The 16,551-nt window shown below is 45.9% G+C and overlaps 1 protein-coding gene across 1 annotated transcript; it reads right to left on the reverse strand.

Annotated features, from left to right (window-relative positions):
- Nucleotides 1-875: 875 nt before the first annotated feature.
- Nucleotides 876-3,759, reverse strand: CBLN1 (cerebellin 1 precursor). The gene is made up of 3 exons (XM_055551674.1): nt 3,496-3,759; nt 3,227-3,346; nt 876-1,960 (listed from the first exon to the last, which is right to left on the reverse strand). Exons 1-3 carry the CDS (start codon nt 3,757-3,759, stop codon nt 1,763-1,765), a joined length of 582 nt encoding a protein of 193 aa, XP_055407649.1. The 3' UTR covers nt 876-1,762.
- Between the last annotated feature and the right edge of the window lie 12,792 nt (nt 3,760-16,551).

Below are 16,551 nucleotides of genomic sequence, written 5' to 3' on the forward strand. Positions count from 1 at the left end.
CCAGCTAGACGCCCGAGCCCCTGGATTGCGTGCGGAGAAGCCCGGGCTGAGTTTCAGCTCAGGTCGCTCGCTTGTTGACTCTAAATCAAAAGGAGCCGCAGGAATAAATCGAGAAACATTGTTTACGGTGCTCTTATTAACGTCCTTCCCGCTTCTCTCCATCTCTAATTAAATTCATCTCTGAATCTCGGGCCAGGAGAAGCCTCCAAAAGGACCAGAGCCAGAAGGGCCCATGCAGGCCGCGGCTCCCGCCTCTTGGCCGCCCACCTGCTTTCCCCGGCCCGACCTCCCCTCTGCCGAAGCGATTTGGTCAGACTTCCAGACTTAAAACGAAGTCGTTTATTTCAATTTTGCTTTCACATTATGTTCCGATACAATCAAAACTCCTGGACGAACCTCTTGAATAAAAGTCCTGCGATGAGCGCGATCACAAGTCCCCTGCCGGTGCAGACTCGGGATTCAGAGGAGGAGGAATAAAACAGACGCAGCTTCGGGATCTGTGAGCGGACGGTCCGGAGGCAGAGGCGTGGGAAGCGTGACGAAAGGGCAGAAAGGTTCTGGCTCCTCGAGTTGGAATTACTCCTGATGAACTTGGACTGCGAAAAGCCTTTTTCGCTTCCAGGCCGGCTGTCGGGCCTCGCCTAGCAACATTTCAGCCAAATTTCTTACGTTTGCGCCAAGCAGGGAGCACAGGGCGGAATGCAGGGTTGGCCCTAGGCCCGCGCAGGAAGGAGCGAGGGCCGACGCTGCCTTAGCCTTTCTCGGCTTGCACGCCGCCAAGTCCCCTACACCTCTGAATCTCACCCTTCCGCACCCCTGCCCCCAGACCTTGCAACCAGGGGAGGTGCGGAGTTTAGAAAGCTGTTTCAGAAAAATAAAAGTTCCACTTGAACTTTATTGGATTAAAGCAAAATTAAATCTTGGCTATTCACAGGTATGTTACAGAGGACGAGAAAGCGTCCCGAAGAACCTCCTGGCGTTTAGTGGAGCCACAGAACACGAGGGCATTGACAAGCATCAGAACATCAAGCAGCCTTAGATTTCACGATCACTCCAAATGGGACATAGAAATACGGAAATACAGCCAGTTTCCACTGGGAACAGTTCTTCGTGTACAAATGATATATATTTATATATATATATATATTTCTTTTTATTAAACCAGTCACCACTAAGGTGAGTCCTTTCTCTGCTAACAAGCAGCCGAGGATACATACAAAGTACCTTCAGCTAATTAATTCGAGCGGTGTTTTAAGAGCAGTACTTGCCAAATTAAAACTACTTCCCCATCCAAAAAAAAAAAAAAAATCCTTCCCCCCTCTCCAAAATAAAAAAAGGGGGGGGAGGGGACATATTAGATTTCAGCGGATGAAAAGATTAAGAGCGGGACTCAGAGGAGGAAGATATTTCACATTATACAGTGAAATGCAAAGTTTCTTTTATATAAATTGTAGAGAACATGAACACGGGGTAAGAAACAGTGACAAGGCAGTCTGTCTTTCTTGATTACTGCAACTGGAGTTGGGGGCGAGTTTATTTTGGAAATGGGAGTGCGCAGAGCTAAGCGGAATTTACTTCTCCTAAAGAGGAAATGGACTAAGTTGTCCAACCGCCGGGCTGCGCTTCGTTTACCGGATACAGCTGGGGAACAAGTAGGAAGTTTCAAGTCGTGCCGCTTTCTCGTCCTCTAAAGTTCAGCCTCTTTATAATTTTCCCCTCCTGCCTTCGCCCTCTCCCTGCCTCCATTCCCGAGATGAGCCAGTCAGAGGGGAAATACGAGGAATCCGGAGAAGGTCGAATACTTCCAGCCCCCCATCAAGTTTCCCCGCTCCAGCTTGAGGTATGCTCGGTCGCCTTTCTCCATCTGGATTAGAACTCCGTTGCTGGCGGCCTCCCGGGTCACGTCCTGGTCACCAGCGAAGGCTGAAATCACCGGCCACCCGTTTAACATGAGGCTCACCTGAGAAAGAGAAATGCCGGCTTCAGAGGGGCAACCCAGTGGGGTACCGAAGCGTAGATAAAATAGCGAACCTTCACCGCTTGGCTGACAGACGTAAAGCTTGGAAGCAGGGGGCGGCGGGTGGGCGGGGGCGGAAAGAAAAGGGGCTTTGTAATTTACTACCGAGGGACCAATGAGGCGAAAGACGGCCCATCTGGGTGACAGAAAGGGTCTGCTCCCCAAACGGGAGTAACTTTCATTTCTTGGGCCCGCCAATCGAACCCTGACGGCGCTCTTTTATCCGGTTTAGTGAACCCGTAGGTGGCTCAGGCGCCCAGAGACCTTCGGCCCTGCCCTCCCCGCCAGCCTCAGAGAGAAAGTCAGACAACTGGCGCTTCCGGGAACACAAACAAATACAAACAAAAACCCTGGCTCCTCCCGATTCCAGATGCCGGGACACAGCAGAGATGCAGCAGAGTAGCCAGGCAAGATTTCGGCAGATGAGAAATCTCTCTCAGAGCTGCACTCCGTGCTTCATCCCCAAACTCCGGGCTCAGTTTTCGTCCCAGATCCAGCCTTGCCCTCCACCGCCTGGCTTTGCCCTTGCGGTGGCATCAGCAGATAAAGGCCCAGGGCCCTCTCCCCAGCCGCGCGTTCTGCCTTTTGTTTCTGCCCAAAGCAAACCTGAAAGCCTTTGGGAACCCTGGAGAGCCAGTGAGTGCTGGCTGGGGCAAGGCTGGAGCCAGGAGGGTGTGGCACTACGCCCCTCCCTTTTCTCTCCACCTTTCAACTGATATAGTTAAGCGCTACTTGTTCAGAAATCCGGAGTGGGTCCCCAGAGGGACGCCAGGACTCCCCCGGAGCGTGGCACTGAAGGCAAGCGCACAGGTTTCTCGCCCGCTTCAGAGCTGGGACAGGAGTCGGGGATACTGTCCGTGGTGCTGAAGGAGAGGATCCGCGGAAAGCTTCCGGAAGCGGGAACTGTCTGGGATGCTAACAGAAACTCTAAAGAGAAATCCCCGGGCTTCCGTAGCGGGACGACCTCTTTGGAGGGTCCCACAAGACGGAGGCAGAAAACTGTGCCTGGAGGTGGTTTCAAGAACCCATGACTGGAAAACAAGGGAGAGTCCAAGCCAGAGAACCGTGAGGCCCTGCTACCCGTTCCTCCAAGCTGCCCTGGGCACATGCGGCTGCCCCTTCTATTTCCCACCCACGCCGGGCCGACTCACTCCCGCGGCCAGTAGCCCCCTACCGGGACTGGGGCCTGGCCCTGAGGCGGCAGCTGACCTGGATGGTCTGTCTGTTGTAGACTTTTACCACGTGGAAGTTAAAACTGTAGATTCCTTTGCGCGGGGCGATGAAAGTGCTGCGTTCTGAATCAAAGTTGTTCCCGATGTTCACTAGTACCTATAACGAGACGGGAATGAAGGGGAGTGGGCAAGAATCTATCCCGAACTCTTGTCCCCACGTTTCCGCTGAGACCTCGGAGAGGGTCGAATATCTACTTACTACCTCTCCCCCAACCCCCACCCATCCAGTCTTCCTGGAGCACTCACCTGGTCGAAGTAGATGATCATGGTGCGATTACTCATCTCGGACGGCTCATGGTTGGTGCTTCTGATGGCAGAGAAAGCCACCTTGGCGCTGCCGGAGCGCACAGAGATGCCCAGAGCTGTGCCCGTGGGATCGGACGTAGGATTGGAGTCGCAAACCACCAGGCACTTGCCTTCTAGCACGATGGGCTCCGTCTCGTTCTGCCCGCGGGCCGGGCCCGCCAACCATGCTGCCCCCAGCAGCAGCAGCTCCACGACGCCCAGCATCGCGGCGCCGGCGCCCACCCCGCCCCCCACCCCGGGGGCTGCCTGCGCCAGCCGCCCCCCCGCCCCAGCCCGGCTCCGAAGCCCCCTCCTCAGATCCGTGTTCAGCTCTGCCGACGCCGCTCTGGACACTTCGGGTCTTCTTGCACTCCTGGGCAAGCGTGCCCCTCGAGCGATGCTCCCGGAGCCCCGCCCGGGCCTCAGGGGTACCGTGGCTGCCCAGCCGCACTTGGATGCATAGCCGCTGCCGCTCGATCCCCGCTGATTCCGCCGCCTCCTGCCCGCACCGGCCGCTGCCGCCGCCGCCGCCGCTCTGAATTATTGATGCAGCCGGCGATGCAGCCGGAGCCGGCGGAGAGCGCGCGCCGGGCACAAAGGCGCGGACCGCGGCCTGGCCCCGCCCCTACCATCTCCCTCCCCGCCTCCCTCTCCAGCCCCGCCCCCGCACCGGCAGAAGCTCCACCCCCCGACCAATCCTGGTGCGCCGCGCTCCCCGCCGAGCCAATGACGGCGCTGTCCGCGCGCGGCCACCTGACCCTGGGCGCCGTTGTTATTAGGCGAGGCGAGGCCGGCGGCGCGCTGCAGCAGGGTTGGGCTCAGAAGGAGAGTCGACGGAGGGAGCGAGGGCCGGGAGCGCGCGCGCGCGCGCCCGCGTTTCTGTGCCGTCTGCGGCGGCCACTCGCTCTCTTGTCTCCCGCCTCCCGATACGGTCTTGTTCAGCCCCCTCAGCCCTTCCGCCCTCCTCCCTCGCCGGCCCTCAGGTAGGAGGCGGCGCGCAAGCCCAGGTTCCGGAGTAGAGTCGCCAGAGACCGAGAGACGCGCGAGTGTGGGCGCGTGGGGAGGGAGGGGAGCGCCCCCCAGTGGGTAAAGGGGTGAGGGGCAGCGGGTGCGCGGGTGAGCCTCGGCAGGCGGGCCGACCCGGCGGCCAGGCTTCAGGGCGCGTGCGTGCGTGGTGGGGCGGGGCGTGCGCCGAGGCCTCGGTGCAAGGAGGCGCACGTGCAGCGGCTGGGAGCTGGCGCCGCGGGGCATCGAGGCCAGTGTCCACATCCTGGCCTCGCGGCCGAGAGTATGGCGCTGGGCCGGCCGCTCTAGCCCGCTTCTGCGGGTCGCGGAGACGGATCGAGCGTGCACTCATTTATTCTTTATTTCATTTATTCGAGATAGAGCGTTGAACACTTGTGGACGCGAAGTGCCAGGCTTCCAGGCGCTGAGAGCATAGTGATGAGCAAAATCGGACGAGGCCTGCCTTCGTGCCTCTTACAGTCTAGTGCAGGAGGCACTGGCAAGTACAGTGGCATCGCAGACAGGTTCATTTCCCTGATACCATTTTTATCTTTTGCACTTAAAATTTTATACTTTGCATCCTCATTTTATTTACTGTGCACCTTTGTGGCATGTTCTATCCACGTGTACTTACATACTATTGCCTTGCATATAGACACCAAATCTTGTGATTTATGGGCGAGTTTTCAAGGGTGATTTTGAAATTTCAAGGCGAATGAATTTTTACCTCACGCGTTAACTTAGAGCTTTACACAAACGTAGTCAACACAGTAAAACACAGCTTTGCTAAGTGACAGAGAAAAGGGAGCTACAGAGGTGGTAAGAGGAAAGGCGTGGAATGCAGGCCGTTAACCTGCCATTAGGTGGAAGCTGGAGGGCGATCAGACCTCTCTGTCAAGTCCAAAGCAAGAGGCTTCGGACCCGAACGAGAGGCGAGCGGGAATGCTGTCCCCCGGAGCACCTGGCGCTTGGGTCCCCGCCGGGCGACTTTGAACCCGCGTGCTCTGCCGAACCAAAGCAGACGTGCTGCAGGCGGCGGCCCGGCGCGAGCCCGGGGATCTGGACAAACCTGGATCGCGGGCTGACAGCACCTCCTTTCGGTCTCCCGGCTCGCCGCCGGCGAGGTCTGCCGCCGCCTAGGGCAGGCTCTCCCCTACGCAGGAAGACTGCTTTGGAATAGCGAACAGCCGCACATTTCAGCTTTGTGTCTTTGAGACTTAGATGGCTGTTTAAAGTCTCATCTGGAGGTACCCATCTCGGAACCTCGGCTCTGTTGGGATGCCTGCTGGGGTCACTGGGTTCGCCCAGGAGAAAGAGAAGGGGCGGGGGAAGAGGCAACAATTCTGTCTCAAGTTAATTGACAGAAAACTGTTTTTTCAAGTCAGATCTGTTTGAGACATCCCCAGAAAGCGTTGCCAGCTGTGATTACACCTAATGTGAGAGCATGAACTAATTTAGGAGGTGAGATCTGAATAATGACACTGTACCCTGTATAGCCGCGGAGCCTGGCAGCCCCAGCAGTGGAGGGTACCTGGCGAAATACCCGTGCAGTATCAACAGCATGTGCTCAGTGCCTGGGGTCTACACACTCCGATATTCCACAGATTTTTACTGAAAGCTGTCTGGTGAGGAAGCCCGTTCTCATGGAGCTCACCAACAGGACTGAGATTATCTAGAAGGAGATGGTGGGTCTCCAGCCTTCTCTTCTTTCGTGGGGGAGGCTCTAGTGGGCATTGCCCAAGCCTAAACTGCCATCCCTATGCCACTGGGGATCTTGTATGGCCAGTCTCAGCCTACCTGCATCCCAGGCCTACCATTCTAAGGGCCTGCTGGATCGCTTTCCTTTAGATATCCTGCAGGCATGTTTAATTGACCCATACTTTGTCTCCTTGCCTTTGTCACCCAAACTGTCTCTTATCCTATGTCAGTGACGACAGGTACCACCTAGGGAGCCCCACATCTAACTTGACTCTACTTTATGTCCTATTTGTTTGAGTCTGTTTGGGCCTAGGATACTGCAGAAGCTTCCTAATTTATCATTCAGGGAATTAATATAATGATCACTCCTGGCTCTGCTATAAACTGTTTATTCTTTCATTTGATGGATAACAATTCAGTTCTCTGAAATATGTAATCCCTGCTTTTCTTCCACCTAAGGAAGACTTCCCTGACCACCATATTTCAGAATGATCACGCCCCTGGAATTGCTTGTCCCTCTTCCACATCCTATGTGTTTAAAAATAATGAATTTCATGTTAATGGATATATGCTTTCCTGAATTGTGAGATGAAATGTGATCATGTATAGGCGGAGGAGAAACTTCAAAAGCAGTCATGTTTATTTTAAATATTGTCACATTGTTACACTCAGGATTCATTTAGCTGCAAGTGACAAAACCAATTCAAACTGGCTTGAGTATAAAGGACTTCACTCATTTGATGAAAAAGCCTACAGGTAGGTCTTGCCTATTATAGCATTGTTGGCTCCATCAGGCAAGGTTATCAGGATCTGTTTTCTAGTTTTGACTTAAATCGCAATAGTTCCTCTGCCAACTCAGAGCAAGGAAAGGATAACACTGTTTCTTCAATATTTTCTGCTAAAGTTGTAGAGCTGTTCTTACAGGGGTGTCAGTCACTTGCCCCTCTCCGAATATGAAGAAGAGACTGTTCCGTTGACTAAGCTTGGATTCATATGTCATCCTTCAGAAAGGGGTTTGATGTCAAGTCCACATTATCTGGAGTAGAGGAGTTCTCCAAAGAAAAAATAGAGAAAGGACGCTGGGCAAGCAGGAACAATACATGTCTATTTTAGTCCCTCTCAAAGGGTCAACTGCAATATATGTCACCCCAAAAGAATAGTGATGAAGAGTGATGAAGTAGCCAGAACAGTATGTATGTGTTTATCTTGGTCCTTTGGGATCCTCAAGATTTCAGCTAAACCTGCAATGAGGTACTATCAACACTGATGTTACTGAAGGGTTTGTTTTGAAGTCTGAATGCACTTTGAATGGTAGAGCTGTGAGAAGTATAAATAACTAACATTCTGTTTTAAAATATTTCTGTGGCAGCATTTTGTTGTGTTTTTTTTTTTCTCTCCTTTTCATTTCTTAGGCTCCTAAAAAATGAAAATCTACTTTGTGTATGTAAAATTCCTCATTATTCATTGATTAATGAAAACAAATGAGAATTTGAGCAATAAAAAACGAAAGAATTGAGTGAGGTCATGTTTGAAATTTTAAGACTAGAGGTTTAACTTGTTGAGGCTTTTCAGGTGTTGAAATGTTGGTAAAGCATTGTAAAATCATCTGTCTGAGGCTTTTAAAGCAAGGTGTTAGAGAGATTTGGGGAATGTCGAGTTTGCAAATAAAGAATTTGTACTGTTGCTGTTAACCCTTTACCGGCTGCCCTAAATGCAGCTTTATGTTTTGGTGAAGTCCAGGCTTGTTTCCCCATACACACTCTGAATTTTTCGTCACAATGCATTTTAATAAAGCAATATAACAGCTATCTTGATTCCTCTACCCCTACCCTGGAGGAGAAAAAAAATAAAACCCCCTATTGTTAAAATGAGAGCATTTTCAGAAAAGAGGGAATATTGTGTCACAGGATGTGAAACAAACTCATCCTTTTATTAACTCAAAATGGGTTCTCTAATGTTTATACACATCAGATAGCATTTCATCTCTTTTAGCCTTGGTTCAAAGGCCCAGGCAGTACCATTTCCTAGCATTTAGTTCATTTGCCCATAAAGCAGAAGAGAAAGGCTATTTTGTTCTAAAGAGTGTTAAATTTAGGATTTCAGTGGCCAAGGTCATTTCAAATTAATATTTCAATCTAGACTATAAAATTTGGGAATGATTCTAAATTAAATTAATTCTAAATTTCAAAGTATGAAATATTTTTAATTTTCACCAAAGCCTTGGTCTTCCTGCATATATGTCTTTTTGGGGGCTATAGAGATTCATTTTGGATGCAACATTTTTGCTGTTTAAATTTAAAAAGTATGTTACAGAATTAACTTTGTAATTGGACACTTTCATTCAATGCATAGAAATGCAGAATGATTTTTTAATGAAGACTAAGTTTGTGGTAACTAATTCTTTAAAAAAAAAAACTCTGATCTTAAAAAAAAAAAAAGAATAATTCAAAATATCTTTAGCTCTTTAGTTAATACCAAATTATGCATTTCCCTAGCCATTGTCATCTGCTAAATTGAAAGATGCTTGCATCACCTCTAAAATGATGCCTTGAATCTGCTGTGGTTGTGCTGGTAGCAATTTTGTATAAAGCTGTTATTCACATGTATTACATTAAGGCCAAAGTGGGGAGAAAGAAACATAAAATTATGTAATCCACTGCTCTTGAGAGAGAAACCATGTAGGTGACATCAAACTCTAGTTGTTGGAATTTTTCCAAGAAGTAATTATCTGTGTGCTTTTTGGGTAGTGATTATGGGACAAACGAAGGCTCGGCCAATTCAGCAAACATTTATCGAGTGCATGAAATGTCCAAGACACTGTTTTAGGGCCTTGGCTACTGCAAAGATGAATCATCCGTGATCCCTCTCCCCCCCACCCCAGACTTAATATTTGACAGTGGTCAGGGCTGCACCCCAGGGAACCTCCGTTTAAGAACTTTTGGTTCTGCTGAGAAGGCTTCTTAGTATGTGTTGTTACAGTGTGGCTTTGATTAGTCTCTGTCTTTGTTTACAGTTGCCCTATAACCAGAAGTTACACAAAAATTATGCACATGTACAAAATTAATAGATTAGAGAACATTCAAACTAAATACTTCAAGTTTTACTTCAAATGCATTTGATATTTATCAAAGAAATGATGAATGCTATCATCTGTGGGCGGCTGGATTGACTTTTGGGAAAAGTTATCACCAACTTTAATAGGGATCTTAGGGAAATTTCCCAGATCTTGACAGTTGTATAAAGATTTCCTACAGTTCAGAAGGCTCTCAGGATAGAAACAAAGTCTGCCAACTGGAGGGCTTGTTGAACCAAATACCTCTGTGTTACTAGGAGGTAAACGAAAGGAAGGATTTAAATAAAACTTGAAGAGGGGGAGGAGTGCGGAAGAACAAGAGGGTTTTATATTTTTTTAAAACAAATTATTTTCCCAAAATGGTATTCCCTGGTAGACTTCTGAGGAATGAGATCAGAGGCTCACACTTCATTCCGCCACCCGGAGTCACACCCCAGGGACAGTGACGTAATTGAGTTTCCTAGTGCTTTTGCCACCCCGCCCCCAGCCCCCAGCCCCTCCCTGAAGCCATTCCCTTTCCTCTTGTTCTTGCCCCTAAAAGCTAACTCCTTCCAATGGGCTTCTGGTTTGGCCAGCAGAAAGAAGGCACAAGTAGGGGATCAGAGATGAGGGAAGAGAGAAGCTGGGGTGTTTCTTCCAGCGCTCTCCCTGCTTCAGTCTTACCCTGTAAAATCTCGGGTGGTGTTTCCCCCTTTCAAGATTGTACCTTCTTGCCCAGCACCCCTCCTGCCTTCCTGGGCTCCAGCTCTCCCTCCTGTAATACTCTTCCCTCCCCCTGTATCTTCAGACTGAGGATAGGAGGTTTGCCACTCTCTGGGCTCTCAGCATCTTCTGCTGATTCTCCAGACCCTGCCAACACTTCTGTAGGTTGTCCCTTCATTAAAATCCCTCCATTCAAACTGAGTTTAATTCTGTTTCCTCCTGGGATCTCAGTGATAGGCTGTATCATTACTACATCTTGCCTCACCTTCAGAACCAACAGATTTGATATATTTTATCCTCTTGTGGAACTGTTAGCTGTTTAGTAACTAGTTGGGTCATATTAAAAGTCAGTAGGAATTAAAACCCTGACACAATTTGAATTCAATTTAGGTGCATGATGTTACCAAGTTATATATTTCAAACAAAACTATTCATCTTGAGCTTTAAAAATTAAATGTTGATAAATGTAACTGTACTGTTTTCAGAATGTTAACATGAAAAAAAAATCAAAAGAAGAGTATCTTAAAAAAACAAATACTTCAAGTAAAATACATCCAATGTTTACAATATAGATCAGATCAGATCAGTCGCTCAGTCATGTCCAACTCTTTGCGACCCCATGAATCGCAGCACGCCAGGCCTCCCTGTCCATAAGGATATATTAATAGCTTGAGAAAAATACAGTATTACTTTGTGAGCTCATAAAATTATTTTTGAGTTTTTAAAATATAAAAACCTCTTAAGATATGAAAATGAAATGTGATTTTCTTATTGAAAAGCATGATAATTACTGTTATTCAATTTTTAAATTTTTATCTTGCATTTCTTAACAAATAAGGGCTTTACTATTGTTCTCTGAAATAGGTAATGTTTTAAGTTTTAAAACAACAGTTTGAAAGCAAGCCATAATAAAATATGTTTCAATATATAGGTACTTATGAGGGAATCCTTTAAGTCATCCATTCAACTTAGCTATCCATTTCATACCTGCTGCCCAGTATTGTTTGAGGTCCTTACCTAAACAGTATTAAAAGCTAGTTAGGAAATATAGAGCAATTAGAAAGTAAGCTATTCACAAATGGCAATAAAAGTTAGGATACCTATTCAATTCTTGTGTTTACTGGTCTAGGAGAATAGGCTAGTTAAATTCCTGTTTCTTTTGGTTATTGTAGTAACATGCTGATATGTTTTAAGTAATTATAGATGCATTGAAATTTATCTGATTTTGTCAGTATATTGTAAAATTGCAGGAATATGTTCTTCTGTCCTCATGATGAAATTGGTCCTACTATTTAATGCATCAAGATGATAGGGTATTAATGCAGTGAGACCTCTATGGCTTTTTTAGATCAATAAAGATCAGGATTTTGTGTCTTCATCCTGGAGTATTTTGAACCTCAATGCTGCTGCTGCTGCTAAGTCACTTCAGCCATGTCCGACTCAGTGCAACCCCATAGACGGCAGCCCACCAGGCTCCCATCCCTGGGATTCCCCAGGCAAGAACACTGGAGGGGGTTGCCATTGCCTTCTCCAGTGCATGAAAGCGAAAAGTGAAAGTGAAGTTACTCAGTCCTGTCTGACTCTTTAGCGATCTCATGGACTGCAGCCCACCAGGCTCCTCTGTACATGGGATTTTCCAGGCAAGAACTGAACCCTAATTCTTTTAAGTCAGCTGCTTTCATTTTGCAGACTGAGGCCCAGGGAGGGTGCTAAGTCGCTTCAGCTGTGTCTGACTCTGCGACCCTATAGACCAGTCCCTTCTGTTCATGGGATTCTCCAGGCAAGAATACTGGAGTGGATTGACATGCCCTCCACCAGGGGATCTTCCCGACCCAGGGATCGAACCTGTGTCTCTTGCAACTCTTGCATTGGCAGACAGATACTTTACTACTTGCACCACCTGGGAAGCCCAGGGAGGGTAAGTTCCTCTAAGACAGTGCCTCTCACACAGGCTTTAAAATCAGGGTGCCTCATAGTCAAGAAATCTGTGTCAATTGAAATAATTTAGTGGCACTTCATAGGCAAGAATCCTTTGATAAGGGGCAATCTGCCTTTAGCTCCCTCATTCTCAAAGCAGGAATAACAGTATTTACCTTAAAGGCTGGAGTTCAGGATGGAATGAGCTAATCCACCCATATGATTAGCCTACACCTGGCCTGGGCTCTCCACCCCCTGTGCACCTCTCCTCTTCTCCTCGGCAGGTGCCCAGGTAGTTCTAGAATGAGATGCCCAGGTGCATTCCCCACTGCCCCATGCTTGCTCCAGACTTTTCTTGACATGAGCCAGCCACTCCCATGGTTCTGTGCCAGTGATTTTTTATTCTCTTGCCACATAGAAGTCCAAGCAAGAATGTCTTTGTTTGATTTCAGTAGATATAGTCCGTGTAAAGTCCTCATTCCCAAATTTAAAACAAAGACTAACGTACCACGATACATACAGTTGGCATGGTTTCACAGGCATACCATGCACTCCTCCTCCTGTATTCATTCAACTGATGTGAACTGACCGCCTCAAATACTAACAGGTATTTGTTGTGGTCGCCTGGGATACATCAAGGAACACCACCAGCCAGACTTCCTGCCGTCTGTGGAAGTTATCTGTGGGAGAGATGTGATGTTGTGACAGCCATGTTCTTCTTGTTATGAGTTTATCCCTGTAATACTAAAGCTAAATCACTCTGATGTCATTGGATCACACAGTTATGAGACCACAGTTTTTTTCCTGCTGAGACATCACACGACTCAGGATTTGGCTATCTTTTTGTTTTACTGACATTAATTTTTCTCCTATCATGAGATTTAATTGGGAAATCATCAACATTATAAACTGTATGTTGTCATTTCCATTTTTGAAGTGAAAGTCGCTCAGTCGTGTCCAACTCTTTGCAACCCCGTGGACTATACAGTCCATGGAATTCCTCATGCCAGAATACTGGAGTGGGTAGCCTTTCCTTTCTCCAGGGGATCTTCCCAACCCAGGGATCGAACCCAGATCTCCCACATTGCGGGCAGATTCTTTAATAACTGAGCCACAAGGGAAGTCCATTTCCATTTTTAAATGTAAGCAAATTTGAGGACTGGGAATCTGGCTGCCCGTCAGTGAAAGGTGAAGGTAATTATCATGTTGCCTTGGCATATTTTGTCAATGGAGAATGGTCGGCTTGGTGTTCATCTGTGAGAAGTTTTTAAAATACATTTTAATGTGCCCTTTAAATATGTCTTGTTTTAAAGATATTCCATTTTAAAACATGCTAGGAGAAGAATTTGATATCTGTGCTTGCGGTAAAAAATAGGGCATGCAGAGCCTGGGTTTCTGCGTTAGGCTCCTTCGCTCCCTCCCTCCTTTATGTTAGTGCCTGGTCGCACAGCACACTCTTGGGCTCAAGGAGTGTCTGTGCACTTGTCTTGGGAAGAACTTCCATTTTCCCACTCCCATGGCTGCTTGACTACTTTCTTGTACGCCTTTCCTCACAAATGAGCTCTCTCCTCCCCATCCTCTTGGGGAACCGGAAAGGGAGGCCCTGACATTGTGCTTGCGTAACCATCACTGAAAGCTTTCCCTGTCTCTTGCATCTTCCTAGGTGATTTCTTTGTGTTATGCTGGGACAGTAGTTCTTTAAATAGAATATTCTCCCCTGGTAATTGCCCCACAGTGCTGAGAGTACACCCTGCAAAAGGTGGGTCTAGGATGTAGGGTGCATCCTCGGCATTACCTGAAAGCTGAAGTTAGGGCTCTCTGGCATATCGCAGCAAATTTGTAGCAGTTCATTAGTGTAAGGAATCAGGAAACCAGGGCGCCGCCATCCCCCGTGGAAGAAGCAAAGACTTTTCACACTAGCGGAGACGTGAAGCTCTGAAGATGAAGCTGTTTACATGAGCTCTCGTTTATTCTAGAGAAACCCATTTGCCTAGTTCGAACCTGTTTTCTTCATAGCATATGTCTCACTGTCTGACCAAAACGGTGTTTATATCCTAGTCACTTGGCAAAAATTCTGTCATTGCTTCAGAGAGATTCATTTTAAGCCTAAAGCATGGAGCTGGTATATAAATGTGCTTTGGTAGTCTAAGGAAACGACCTTACTGCAAATTGACACAGGTTTTGTTTTTTTTGTTTTTTCCCCTTTAGTTCCCCCATAATATTGTTCCTAGGTGGGACTTCCTTTTTAAACTAGAGGATAAATAGAGGCCTAAATCAGTTTGGTTATTCCCACTCATTCTAATTAAGAATCTTTGTTTCCACTCAACAAGATATGGGAAAAAATAGGGCCTCTTCATGATATTTCTATTGTCCATTAAATTATTTCAATTGAAATGGATTTCAGCATGTATCTGAGACAGTTTCCAAGTTACTGCCCTTTAAAGTCTGTTGATATTAAATGGGAAGACAACATGCAAAATTATATTTATAGGATATATGTACAGGAAGTATGAAATTTCTATGAACTATTTACAGGAGATGCCTGGTAGAATATATTAATCAGCATTTTAGTTGCTGTCTTTGGTTAGGATTATGGGGTTTTTTTAGCTTTCTATAAACTTCAATAAAGGTGTTTTCATACAACTTTTTTAATGCCTTGAAAGAGAATTTCCTTTTAGCAATATTAAAGTCCACATACTGTCCACTGTTACCACTTTCCCTCTTCGTTAACCAGCAAACCACACCTGAGGATGTTCATAGCAGTGCTTCTCAGACAGGCTATGATTTGCATTCATCAACGAATCATCTGTAATTAGAAGTAGAAATCTTTTCTTCCCAGCACACATACATCTCTTTCAGAAGTAGTTCTCTTTTATGATTGATGCTTGACATCTTAGAAATTAGGATAACCTTTATTATGTACATTGCTTTAATCAAAGCATTATTTTGTGGGTTGGACTCGAGATTACATGTTTCAGAAAAGCATCGGGTGAATGCCGGAAGGAAAATCGTCTTATTCATAAACCCTCAGCCATTGAAAAGACCATTAGGAGCCTATAGGTATGTAAGTTGGATAGAATTAAATAGTATTTTAAATAGGATATTTGACAATTGACCATGCAAAGCAATAGCTTCATTTGCACAGTGCCATCTATTTAAAAACCAGTAAACCTTTAACAGACAAATAATCCCCTCAATGTGAGGCTTTCAGGTAGTTATTATGTCAAATTTTTGGATGTCAAAATGTAGTCTGGCAGACATATTTGCCTAAGACCATTCAGCTGGCAGAGGTGGGATTATTTTCTGTCCCCCAAGTTCTAAAAACCTCCCCACTTTCTCTTGCAACATTGCACCTCTAAAAAGGTGCCCCTGCTGTATCCAAAGTATCCAATGATGTTTCTAGCTAGGGGTTAGCTCTAATTAACTTTAAGTTTTTTCCTATTATGTAAGGAAGTTCAGATTTTAAAATTTCAAAGATGATAAGCCTCTCTCCATTTTTTCTTCTTTCTCCTAAATGAGGAGGAGAAATATATATGAGATGCCTTTAAATAGTGTCCCACATATATTACTGTCAGAAACAGATTATTGGCATTCATGTTATGCTTCTCCATACCTTTTAATCATTTTTACAGCTGTTCACATGACAATTACATTTCCACTTTTAAAACATTGTTACAAATATGCAGAGAGAGAGAGAGGTTCAAGAGGGAGGGAACACAGACTGATTCATGTTGATATATGGCAGAAACTAATACAACATTGTAAAAAAATTATCTTCCAATTAAATAAATATTTTTTAAATGCACAGAGAAAAGAGGAAAGCAAAGGAATAAACTACAAGCAATTACATAAGTGATAACTTTTGTGATCTGACATTTGGGGAAATGAGTTATTACTACTGCATTACCTTTTAATATCTCGGTTTTAACCTTTCACTGGATAAAGGTGAAATTCACATGTTTTAAACTTGGTAGGAACATAGCAGTAGGATGTTGCTAATTCTAGTTTTTACACCAACCACATTTTTTAACTGTAGGAAGAACCTGGAACTTGGTACCAGGTTACATGATGGTACCTAGAAGTAGACGTGTACAGTTTACCAATATGTCCTTTTGCAAAACTTATATTAATAACATACTGAGAAGTAAGTAGAAACTGTGCAGTGAGCCAGTGGGTTTAAATATGTAGAGAGTGAACTCACTGAACTTCTCAATTGGGCATTTAATAGGATTTGACCTGTTGGGTTTATTTGTGAATCATTTGTATTTTCTTGTCATTTTGAAGATTTAAGTTCAGATATTTTTAAAGCTCATTTTATTGAGATACACTATTAGTGCTTCTTTCTCATCACCTAACAAGACATCCTTTATTCTGCTGCCCCTTTCCCGTCCCCACTTTTGTACCGATCAGTGTTCTTTTTACAGTTGCAAACTGATTAGCCTGACACATCTCTGACACCACGTCTAAATCATCTTCTAAATACCAGGCTCATTTCCATAGATGTTCTGAGCACATGGCGTAAAAACACAGAATATACATGGAATATGACCTTTCCTCCTCTGATGCGCTGAGATGGGTAACTTAGGAAAGTGTCATGCGATTGTTGTGTAGCATGGATCCAG

Source organism: Bubalus kerabau, chromosome 17 (genome assembly GCF_029407905.1).
Source record: "Bubalus kerabau isolate K-KA32 ecotype Philippines breed swamp buffalo chromosome 17, PCC_UOA_SB_1v2, whole genome shotgun sequence".
Lineage (NCBI taxonomy): Eukaryota > Metazoa > Chordata > Mammalia > Artiodactyla > Bovidae > Bubalus > Bubalus kerabau.